This window comes from Mirounga leonina, unplaced genomic scaffold (assembly GCF_011800145.1).
Source record: "Mirounga leonina isolate KUSES-001 unplaced genomic scaffold, KU_Mleo_1.0 Mir_94, whole genome shotgun sequence".
Classification (NCBI taxonomy): domain Eukaryota; kingdom Metazoa; phylum Chordata; class Mammalia; order Carnivora; family Phocidae; genus Mirounga; species Mirounga leonina.
Window position 1 is genome coordinate 29,302,233 of NW_023270855.1, and position 12,349 is coordinate 29,314,581.

General features: G+C 42.8%; 1 protein-coding gene across 7 annotated transcripts in view; it reads left to right on the forward strand.

The window, feature by feature from the left end:
- The window catches only part of CADPS (calcium dependent secretion activator), a 476,998-nt gene that overhangs the window by 294,831 nt on the left and 169,818 nt on the right, over positions 1-12,349 (forward strand). For all 7 annotated transcript variants that reach the window (XM_034997161.1, XM_034997160.1, XM_034997163.1 and 4 more), the window contains one exon: positions 3,738-3,877. In XM_034997161.1, the coding sequence (XP_034853052.1) occupies positions 3,738-3,877 (140 nt within the window). The remainder of the gene's footprint in view (positions 1-3,737; positions 3,878-12,349) is intronic.

Here is a 12,349-nt window from a genome sequence, read left to right on the forward strand (position 1 = left end):
AAAGAAAGAAAGAAAGAAAGAAAGAAAGAAAGAAAGAAAGAAAGAAAAGAGAGAAGAAAGAAAGCGCACAGCTGGAAGTTACTGTATACATACTGCTTTGCACTTTGCTTGAAGTATCAGTATATTCGGAGATTAGTCCATGTCAGCCCATGCTGACGTGCTTCCTGTTTTCATAGCTGTGTAATATTCCATGTATAGATGGATCATAATATATTTAGATTGTTTCCAGTCTTTGGCTGCATAAACAATGCTTCAGTGAATAGCCTTGAATTTATTTCTTTGCACATGTGTGTGTGTGTATGTGTAGGATAGTTTTCAAAAAAAAACGTTTTGCTGAATGAAATTTGAATTTTGACAGATACTACCAAATTGTCCCTTGAAGAGTATACACCAATTGATATTTCCACAAAAGGCATAAGTGACTGTTTCTCTACATGCTTACAAATACTGTAATATTATCAAACTTCTATTCATGGGATAGGATTGTGAGCCCATGGTGTCCCATCATTTGTGGCATGCAGAGAGCAAACAGAAATAATGACAGGCAAAAAGCTCTGACTTCAAAAAACTTAAGGGATATAGACATAAAAACGGAATTATAGTGCTATGTGGTAAGTGGTCTCTAGAGAAAGAACACCTGGGAGCACATAGCCAGCGGACGTAACCCAGTCTGATCGTCAGGAATGCCTTCCCCGGGTCTGAGGTGGATGCAGAGAAGGATATATAGGCTAAGGCTTGGAGAGGATCAGTCAGGTAAAGCCTCAGGGTAAAGCAGCCCCTCAGAAGGACCTGCCTATGCGCCCAGGTAACAAAGAGAAGCTGGGGCTGGCTGGCATGCAGCTCGCTGCACAGAGTGGGTTGTGTTCCCACATCAGCATCACCACATCAAAGCACAGCATACATGGGCCTCGGCTGAGATGACAAAGTGCTTGATTAGCAGCCTGGAATGTCCAGATGAGGTGTCTGGACTGCTTAGGGCTCATGTGCACCCAGGAGGACCCTAATAATTCAGCAGGGCTGACACATACAAAGGAGTCGTCAACCCGTCAGGCACATGGCAGGGTGGAGATGAAGATGGAGGAGAACTGCAGTGACCTCATCTCTCCATCTACCCCGGAGAGGAAGTCTCCCTGGGGAGCCACCATGTGGAAGAAGAAGTCTTTGTGGAGGGGCCAGTAATGAGCTGTGGTCATTTGTGTCGGCGAATGGACACCATATTGCCAGTGGGAAACACGCCCAGAATCCATATGGTGGAAGGCCTGTTAACGAGCTCCGGGTGCCCAGAGCACTGCTCCTGCTTTGATTTTGCCAAATGGGCAGGAGCAGAAGGAGGCTCAGGGCCTTGCCTGCTGCTGTTCTGGCCCTGGCTGGGCTTTCTCTTACCAGTCCCTCCTCCTCATTGGTTCCCAGCACATCACCCCCCCTCACCCCTCAGGCCAAACTAGCTGAGGAAAGAGGGTCAGCTTCCCTGGGATCAGCAGCGCCCTTCTCTTCATCTCCCCAAAGCTGGGGTCCCAGGAAATAGAACACCATATAGAGTGACATATAGGGACAGGCATTCTCTTGAGGGGAGGGAAGGGTCTCTGTTGCCCAGCGGCACCCTGACTTACTTGCCTCCAGCATCCTACAACATACTACACTTTGCTGGTACCATTTATGTCAGTTGATCCATTTGATGATAGAATTTTAATGAAATTAACCCTCACAGAATGAATAAATGGCCTGCAAATATTACTACAAAAGTGCTATAATCTCAGGATGCTACTAGTATTGCAAGCCTGGCAAACAGCGCAAAAATGGTGGAGCTGACACCCATCCTGCTAAGCAGGCGTGCTGTCATCCGCATCGTGAGATAAAATCACTGCCAAAGTAATCAGATAGGATAGATGTCAGTCAAGAGATTCTGAAGTGATTTACAAGACTACTTGAGCTACAGATTTACTTCCAGTATCATGAACAGTAAGCCTTGCCCTAAATATATGGGGTACCTTAAAATATGGCTAATAATAGTATAAAGCTGCCACAATTAGCAAGATACTTAAAAATATAGCTTTTTATCTTTAGCTCATCTTTAAGACTTCTTTATTTGTGTATATGTTATGCTACATGTAACAATGTAATATATTAATACAAAGTAAGTGTATATAATATAAATATATAAAATATAAATATAATGATATATATTTATATAACATATAAATAATGATATTTATATATTTGTATATTGATGGTCATATATTTTTATATCGATAGCAGTATATTTACAGAAATTGGGCTATTGGCTCAACATATTTTACTGGCATAGGGCATGATCAAAAAATCTTTGGCAGCCTCCAGTCTAAAAAATCGGGCCTCCTATTTCAATCATGCCATAAGACATTGAGAAGACTCAAATTTTGCATTTAGCAAAAATGATCTATTTTCTTTCATCAGAGAGAGGGAATTCAGGCCTGGAATGAGAAGGGGTGAAAAATCAGCACAAACAAGACCCGTCAGAGGGGGCCGATTTTGTGTTTCCGCCCAGCTCTCCCACTCTTCCTGAGCTCTCATTGCGCCACCTCGCGGGAAGCCATCGGCTCCCACCCTCCCTACGAGCCAGGCTTACAGGCGGACGGTGAGGCTGACAGCATCTGGAAGGCTGTGTCTGCCTCTGAGACTCTAAGCCCCTCCCGTCCCCCTGCAGAGGTGCAAGTAGCCCAGGAGAGAGGCTGCCTTCCCCTGCACCTAGAGAAAATAGATGCTGTGAAAACAGAGCCAAAGCCCACGTGCAACAAAGCAGGGCACGCTGCCACCACAAAAGCAAATCTTAGCAAGCCCAGCTTTCGTTGTGCCTATATTTAGTGCCTGTTCCCTCAGCTTAGGGGATTTTCCAGATAGTTCGCTCCTGCCTGAGTGCATGTTCCTCGGATCCCATGTGGCTCCTGAGAACTCGGGTGGCAAAATGAAGAAGGGGATGTGCTGAGTTATCCATAAATCTTTGCCTCGCTTCTGGCCCTGGAGGCAGTGAGAACCAAGCAGGAGACCCACATTGAGAGTAGCATATCTGAAGCATAGAGTGAAAGACACTTTCAAAGAGCCCATCCTTCCTGCTGTGTGTGCTTCCTTTCAAGCCAAGACAGAGCTGGGTGTTTTGTGACAGAGATGTCAAGTCCTGGTGAAATGGTGTGCAAATGTGTGAGTGTCAGCAAGACCCTTCCCTTCCGTAGGTCTCACATAAAGTCCCTTCCATTTTCCCCTGTGTCCTTTGAGGGATGTCTCCTCCTGAAACAGGAGAAGGAATCCTGAGGAGTAGAAAGATGAGCGGACGAGAGGTGCCCTAATGTGTAAGGATATTTCTTCCTTTCATACATCTATCTTCTTACAGGGAGAGAATCGTGTGTGAACATTGTCTGTTCTGGGTTGCGTTAGGACTTCTGAATTTTAGGAAAATGCAAAAGCAGAATCACAGAAACCATGATCCTGACTTTTGCTGAATTAGCCAGGGGAGAGAGAAGAGAGCAAGAGAATACCATTTCTGTCCTCGAGCTGGTCTGCTTGGTACGAGGCAACCACAGTTGGTAGTCAGAGCCTTGGATTGGAGTCCAGCGGCCAGGCTTTGCTTTATTTAAATGCCTGCCAGCTATGGGAGCTGGACAAGACACTCAGCTTCTCAGCAGCAAAGTTTCTCATTGATTAAAAACATGCCCATGACCGGGTTTCCATTTTCTGGCTAAGATGGTTGTCCTTTTTCCCTACAGGTTATTCTCCATCCCACCCCAAACAGCCCCAAACAGTCAGAGTGGCACAAAATGACAGTCTCCAAAAACTGCCCCGATCAAGACCTCAAAATCAAACTTGCTGTCCGAATGGATAAGCCTCAGAACATGAAGCATTCTGGGTAAGTGTTTCTTCTCCGAGTGGGAGTTTTAGAGAAATCTCCATCCATATTTTCTAAAATAATTTCTAAAAAGAAAAACTGATCTTCAGAGAAGTACGTGGAAGGAAATATAAAGGATTCATGAGAGATTACTATAAGCTTCCTCAATTCTTATGATTACTGTATGTGTATTTGTGCTGTCAAGATAGAATAATTTCCTTCTTTTCTAATAGGATTTCCAGTACAATTCAAAATGTTCCCAGAAGCATGCTGGGTGGTTCCGGTTTAGGAGGTTTTATTGGCTTTATGTACCTTTTCAGTGGCATCTAGATCTTTCAGACTATATGAATCATCCAATTTCACCTTCATGAACAGCCACATCCAAGAGACGTGAGCAGGTACCATAGGCGACATTCGAACGTTCAATTCACATTGAATCAGTGTTAGTGTTTAGTGTAGTCTTTAAATAAATGACCAAAACATAGAAAATTTATGATCACCTTCAGTTTCTTAAGGTTGAGAGACATGAGCAATTAAGTGATTTCAAGTAGCATAAAATAAGTAAAATAAGTTTTATTTCACAGATCAATGATTTTTACAGAAATTGTTTATTGACAACAGGGTATATGCCATGGTCTATTAAACTGCTTGGACCCCACCATCACAGTAAATGTGAATGTGTCACTTAGAGAGAAGTTGGGCCATATAACTCTGAATGGGGCGGGATATCTAACCAGTGGAAGGGAATGGATTGTTTTTCAGGGGTTCTGCAGGTACCGATTGCCATTCTGCTTAACCCTTCTGGTCAGTAAATACGTCTCAATTCTCTTGGGGTGTGTGCATTTATGAGATGGTTTAAAATGATAAAATTGACATGAAAACTGAGAATTGGTTATGTGCTCGAGGCTTGGGGAATGCAAAAACCCAACACCAGGGACTAGCCACTGATTAAGACAGATTTAAATAGAGACTTTAAACAGGTCCAGGAGGGAGCAGTCAGGACAGGAAGTACACGCCCCAGCAAATGAGCAGACCACAGCAACATGTGGCTGGGGAAAAAGAACAGCATTCCAGCTTTGGTGCCTTGGAGTTGTAGGGAACATGGAACACTCAAGGTTCTAGAGAAAGATAGATACCTCCCAGTCAAGGCACTGGAGGCCTCAGGCATGGGGAACTCCAGAAAAGAAAAGGTCTCCCAACAAGCTGGAGGGCCAGTACTGAACCTGAGCTATGGCATGGACTTAGAGAATTTGCATGGCATTATCTTGAAGCCAAACTATTCCCAGAGCCTGAGATGGGATTATGCCAAAACTCTTCTGCCTGTGGCCATGGGAAGGCCATGGGAGAGTGAGCTAGACCCTTGCTACACATGTAGTCTTTTTTCTACCGTTCGTGATGAAGGGCAGCCAGCTTCTCTTCAATCAAGTTAGCATCTCACGAAGATATCTCATGAAATGTTTGTGAAGTCAGCTTTTCCTCTTTGTTATCATACTCCTGGCATATATTCCAAAAATGTTAAGTGGAATTTCTCCCCCGTATTTCTTCCCCCTTGATGTTAACATTCCAGTTTCAAGACAATGGGTTTGAGAATTCTTTTAGGTCTCTATAGCACACAGGAAAAGATTCTGCATCTTTAGCAAAATATTGGCTCATAAATACTCAGTAACTATTTGCTAAAGGAACCAGAGTGTGAGTGGGCAGGATGGAAGGAGACAAGAGAGAGAAATGAGGAGGGTAGGACAGACCAGAGAGAGACCGAACAAAAATATGATTGAATGTGTCTGTCCTCAAAAGTTCAGTCTTTTTAAACTTCCTTCAAGGATCAGTAGCTGAACCCACCTTCTCAGCCCCTTTGAAGCACCAAACTAGGAGTTTTCCAAGTACTCCCACATTCAATCCCCACAGCATACTTTACATGGGTATTAATTTTTCCATGGGACACATTCCCATTTCCCACGTTCTCTTCATTTACTCTGTTGGAAACTGAACTGACTGATCTGAATTCACTGATTTTTCTGTTGATTCATTTGTAAAATTATTGAGACATTTCAGGCTACCTTGACCCTACAGATGACAGAAGAAATATGTAACTCCCTTCTGACAGCTTATATCGCTATTTCATATTACTAGCCTGCCATGTAAAAATCACCCCTCTGCCAGGAAATAACAAGGAAGGCCTAAGGGAGCCCTGAGAAGTAGCCAATAGCTTTCTTACTCACATTGTCAGACCCAATGTGGCCTAAATCAGGCATGCACAGCATTAGTTGTGCAAGGGGTGACTCAAGGAAAATAAAAATGTTTATTATGGACTGCAATTTTTTTTCATTTAAAGTTAAAATAGCTTTATTGGGCCCTATTGTGTGGGGAAGAAGGAGAGAAATATCAAAATAGTGTTAGAGCTTAAAGAATAGTAGAGAGAAGGGAATTAAAATGCATGGCTGAGGTTATAAATTTTATCTTCTTTCATGTTTACCAAAACATAAAAGGAAAATCAGAATTACTGTGAATGAGTCCTTGTTGGCGGACTGTGGTTCCTTGAATGAACCACTGGACCACTCAGAATAACTTTCCTTACTGAACAGAAAAATGTTATTGAGAAAGTCAACACTACTTTCTGGCCTTAAGACATTAGGATCTGGGCCTATTGACAAGGAGCAAGTCCTCGGAGAGTAATTTTTCATATTTTACATCTGAATGGTGTTTTCAAGCTCAGCAAGTGTATTCACATGCACTTTCTCATTTTATCCTTGAAATAGCCTCACAGGGACTAGGTATCATTATCCTCCCATATTAATACATGGCCTCTTCCTTCACCCAGTTGCTCAGACCAAGAACCTTGGGGTCATCTTGGACATTTCTCTTTTGCTTTTGCTCTTCATCTCATCCATCAGCAAATTCTGTTCACTGCACCTTCAAGATAAACCTAGAGTTCAGCCTCTCCTCATCACCACTGTATCACCATTTGGATCCAAGCTTCCATCCCTCTTCCCCTTCATGTGTGCCCTTACTCTGTAAGCAGGCCCCCTACTGCTGTCCTTGCTTCCCTGTAGTCTGTTTCCCACCATGAAGCAAGAGTAATTTTTTTAACACACAAGTTAGATCATGCCACTCCAATGCTGGAAAACCTCTAATGATCCCCCATCTCAGAGTATAACCCATTGTTGTTACCATGGCTATAAGACTCCACTGCCTACCTGACCTTGATCACTCCTCCAGCCACATTGGCCTCCTTGTTCTTCCCCAAAGACTCCAAGTGCACCTGCACCTCAGGGCCCTTGTCCCCACTCTTCCCTCTGCCTTGGATGCCTCTTCTTCTCCACCCAGCTTTCTACATGGCTCACCTGATTTCTGCATGTCTCTGTACCATATCAAAATGCCTTCCTTTCCTAGCCCACGTGTGTCCTCTCTCTTTCTCTTACTCTGCTTTATTTTCAGGAGAGCACTTATCATCATCTCACACATCACATATTTCTTTATTTATTGGTTTGTCATCTCTCTTCCCCCTTGGACTGTGAGTTCCTTGTCACCAGGGACATTTGTATCCCTTGTTCAAAGTAGCTCTTACAGGGCCTGCCATGTAGTAAAAGTCTAATAAATTAGCCTATTCGTGTGTAAATGAATAAGTGAATGAATGAATCCCACTTTACACATAGGGAAACAGATGTGGAGTGGTGAACAGACTTGCCCAAATGAGATTATACATTGGAGCTGGGTCTAGAATTGTGTTATTCTAACAAAGGACCCAAAACTTGAATGAAATACAGAGCTCCCGTGAGTCCACTCTGGATTCAGTTAATGAACCACAGTACACCAACCCAGAGTAATTTACAGCAAATCTGATTTCCCTGTTATGCTTCAACGAAACTTGAAGGGGATACAGTTTATAAGTCTCAGCCATGCTTCTTAAAAATCCCCTCTCCTCTTCCATGTTCTTAGCTGTGCCACTACTCTAGACCTCTTGTTCTTCAAAACTATCACACTTCTCTCTCCTCCCTGCAAATCTCTAAAACACCACTCAGATTGGCACAGACTCTCAAACAAGACTACTACTACTGACCTAATTGAATAGTTTTAGGATTCCATTTTCTCTCCCTTGTTGGCTTATTTTCTATAAATGTCAATTAAATTAAGTTGGTTGGTAGTATTGTTGAAATCATCCAAAAACTTAAGGACTTCCTAGCAATTATTGAGAGAGAAGTATCGTAATCTCTGACTATCATTACAGATTTGTTTGTTTCTTCTTACAATTCTGTCCATGTTTGTCTCATTTATTTTGAAGCTCTATTCTTTTTTTTTTTTAAGATTTTATTTATTTATTTGACAGAGAAAGACACAGCGAGAGAGGGAACACAAATGGGGAGTGGGAGAGGGAGAAGCAGACTCCCTGCCGAGCAGGGAGCCCAATGCGGGACTCGATCCCGGGACTCCAGGATCATGACCTGGGCCGAAGGCAGTCACTTAACCAACTGAGCCACCCAGGCGCCCAAAGCTCTATTCTTAGATGCATAAACATTTAAGGTTATTATGTCTTCTTGATGAATTGACCCCTTTATTATTATGAAATGTTCTTCTTTATCCCTAGTAATATTCTTTGCCCTGAAATTTACTTTGTGTGACAGTAATACAGCCACTCCAGCTTTTTAAATGGCAAATGTTAGGGGCGCCTGGGTGGCTCAGACGGTTAAATGTTTGCCTTCGGCTCAGGTCATGATCCCAGGGTCCTGGGATCGAGTCCCGCATTGGGCTTCCTGCTCCTTGGGAGCCTGCTTCTCCCTCTGCTTCTCTCTCTCTCTCTGTCTCTCATGAATAAATAAATATATAAAATCTTTAAAAAAAAAAAAAAGTTTTAAAAAAAATAAATGGCAAATGTTAGCATGGTAAATCCCTTCCATCCTACTGTTTTTAACTTATGCCTTTAGAGTTAAAGTGCATTTCTTGTAGGCAGCATGGAATTAGCTCTAGCCTTTTAAATCCAATCTGAAGATCTCTGCCTTTGAATTGGGATATTTAACCTATTTATATTTAATGTGATTATTGATATAGTTAGGTTTAAATTAAATTGCTATTTGTCACCTTGCTTTTTGTTTTCTGTTTGTTCCATCTGATCTTTGTTCTCTTTTCCTTTTTTTTGCGTTCTTTTAGACTAATTGAATACTTTTATGATTCTGTTTTATCTTCTTTTTTGTATTATTGTCTATAAGTGCCAACTAGGCAATCGCCTAGGATGTAGTCCTTGGCACTAACCACTTACCAGCTGTAGGCAAGTTGCTTAACCTCTGTGAATCTCATTTTGCTCAGCATAAAATGGAAGTCATGATAGTTTTGCCTCATAAGGTTGCTGTGAGAATTAAATGAGTTAATACATGTAAAGCATTTAGAACAGGGGCTGATACATGGTTAGGGCTACAGCTACATAAGAGTTGGTGGTGGAGACTATTGTCACCATTGTTTGCTTTCATTAATTTATTGTGCTTCTCCCCAGCCCATGCTTCTTTCCTGCTGGGCTGCTGCAAGAAGCCTGAGGCATCTGGAGTCTTAGCACCCTCCATGCTCTCATTCACTCTCGCAGGAGGGGAGGGATGCCTCCCAGTGGGAATCTTGGTTTTGTCTCAGTGTGACTGCTCTTCTAAAAGAAATTCACATGAAGAATTTCTAGCAGAAAAGAAAATGTTTTTAAAAGGCCCTGCCTCATTACCACTTGTGATGGGCTAGGTGCCATGGCAGCACAGGGACAAAGAGGAAAACAAATGCAGCCCCCTCCTCCCTTAGGGCTGAACTTCATCTCCACCAAACCAGAATGGCACCAACTCCTCATTTTCTAGGCTTTTCGGTGACTTCTGGCTCCACAGCCCCCCAAGTTGAAACTTTAAACTATCCCCGGTTTCCATGTCCCTCTCAATCATCCTTACCCCTTTGTACGGTGTCCAGGGGCAAGTTGATTCTGGTAGACACCCTGAGGGGAGCACGTACTCTTCTCTCTGCACTAGGTACTCATCCATCCTGGGAGAAGACATACAATAAAAAATTTCCCCATGAATAGCTAGGGAGCACCCACCATGCGCACACCTCATGCTAAGCACAGAAGATACTTAATAAATAGAGCTGACTAATTCATTAACATTCACAAACGTCAGATGAAGGAAGACCATCCCGTTTTTTTTTATACATATGACAAGTTACAAGCATCACCATGGGTATTGTCCTGCCAAGGAGCCCCAGGGCAGAGGGATGCTGAAGCCAGGGGGCCATGGGAGACCCAAGAGCATCTTTCTCTTCTCTGTTTAGTCCTTCATAGTTCACTCTGGGATCTCATCTAACAAAAATGCCCCCAGCGAATGACAGGGATGTCAATGACCTGCTGGCATAGGTTTTACAAAAATATTACAAGCAAGGATATGTTAGAATCACAAAGCAAAATGTGGCTTGGAGTTCCAAACCCAGACACATGTACTTTGCTTTATTTCCCAGTAGATGTGCACCCCAAAGCCAAACCAAAGTTCAAATAAAGAATCCAAAGATGAATCCTTTGCAAAGTTGGTAGTTAAGTGCTCTTTGTACTAGAACTACTATTTCTACCTCTGTTGCTGCTACTACTAAGGATAACGCCAAGCAACAATATGGCCTAATGTAATGAAGCACTTCCTGTGTGCCAGTCTGTGCTAAACCCTGGCCATGCATGCTCTCCATCAGTCCTCACAACAAATTCACACACTATCCCCATTTTGCAGCTGAGGAAACTGAGGCACAAGACAGCCAAGCCAAAGGATGGCTGATGGCAGGGCCAAAATTCCCACATAGGTTTTTCCACCCTGAGCCTAAGATATAACCACTAGGTTAAACTTCTACTCACAACACTAGAATGATGATTTATCTACTTGTAAATCCAAATTTCCACAATCCTGATGGCCTGAAGAGAGAGTTGAAGGCCACTCATGCCCATGCAGATAGATCTGTCTGTAGTGTGAGGAGCTGGAGGGGAAAGCCACCTGGATGTCTGCAGGGACAGAGCTCCCATCTGCTCCAGGTACTTCTCATTCTGTCTACTGAGCGCATTTCAACCTCAGAGAACACAGAGCCGGAGCTGACTAGACAGAAATGATACAGTGCAGCCCTCAGTTTTTCTTGGTTTTGACACCTTCTGGTATGTGCCAAATTAGCAATAAATTCTGAGGAAAACCTCTGAGGGAAAGCCCCTCCTTCACACAAACCAACTGATATTTTGCAAAGGAGAATTGTTGATTTTTCTCTGATCCCACTCAGCTTTCCCATTCAGAAGCCTTTCACTGGAAAAGTTCAACTGGAAGAATGATTCGTGTTCTCATTTCGGTAAAGACACCAAAGTTTGTCATCATCTAAAATGGGAGGAAGAATAGCAGCATGGAAGGGGTATTCTGGAACCTGGCTGTTCCAAGTTTTCATTCTGGCTGCGTCTTTCACCAGCTGCGGAACCCTGAGCGGGTTCCTGCAACTTCAGGTTCCTCAACTGTAAAATAGGAATAGTGATGTCATGAAGTAGCTAGTAAGTGTTTACTTTGTGTCAGGTGTTGTTCTGAGCACTGTAGATTCCATTAACTATTTAATCCTCCCAACAGTCCTTGAAGTAGCTACTATTATTATGCCCATTGCACAGATGAAAGGCTGAGGCAGAGATACATCTAGTAACTTACTGAAGGTCTCACACACAGCTAGGCAACATGGTTCCAGATTCAAGGCCTTACCCCCTCCAGGTAGATACAATAAATTCAAGCAAAGGGCCTGGCACAGCACAGTAGTAAAATGTGGTCAAGCAGTAGCTAGGATTTTTATTCTGAAGGGAGAATTAATGCTTCAGTATGAGTTACATTCTGTGGGTTTTCATGCATTCCTTTTCCTGGTTTCATTCCCATCAATTAAAACTATAAACTTCAGATGTAGTGTTCTCCTGTGTTCACTGTTCTGAATCTCTCTACATGGGTTCAAGTTAAGGGGAAAGACATAATGGGTAGTAGCTGCCAGATGTAACTCCAGAAAAATACGAGACTGTGACAACCTTGCCAGTCATTAGTACAAATACAAAATTTTTCACCCACTTTCTTCATTTGATTTTTGTTTCATCTATTTTTCTATGTCTATATGTCCAGGGAGATTTCTTTTCACATATTTAGCTATTATTTACTACTAGTAATGATATGCTTTCCTCTGTACCCAGAGATAGTTTAAAATAAGGCTGGCATTTATTGTGCATCTACTTTCTACTGTGCCTTGTGCTTATACTCCACAAGAATCATCTCACTTAATCCCCACAGTGACCCTGTTTGAGAAGAACCATTGCTGGCCCTAACCTGTTTTCTAGGACACCAGGAGGTTAAGCACCTTGCCCAGCATCTCAGAGCAACCATCCCAACTAGAACTGGAAGACAATATCAACCCTCTCTCAGTAGCCCTGGCCACGCCTCCCATTGAAGGTCAATTTCTGCCATGAATATGTTAATAGATTATTTCAAGAAGGTGGAG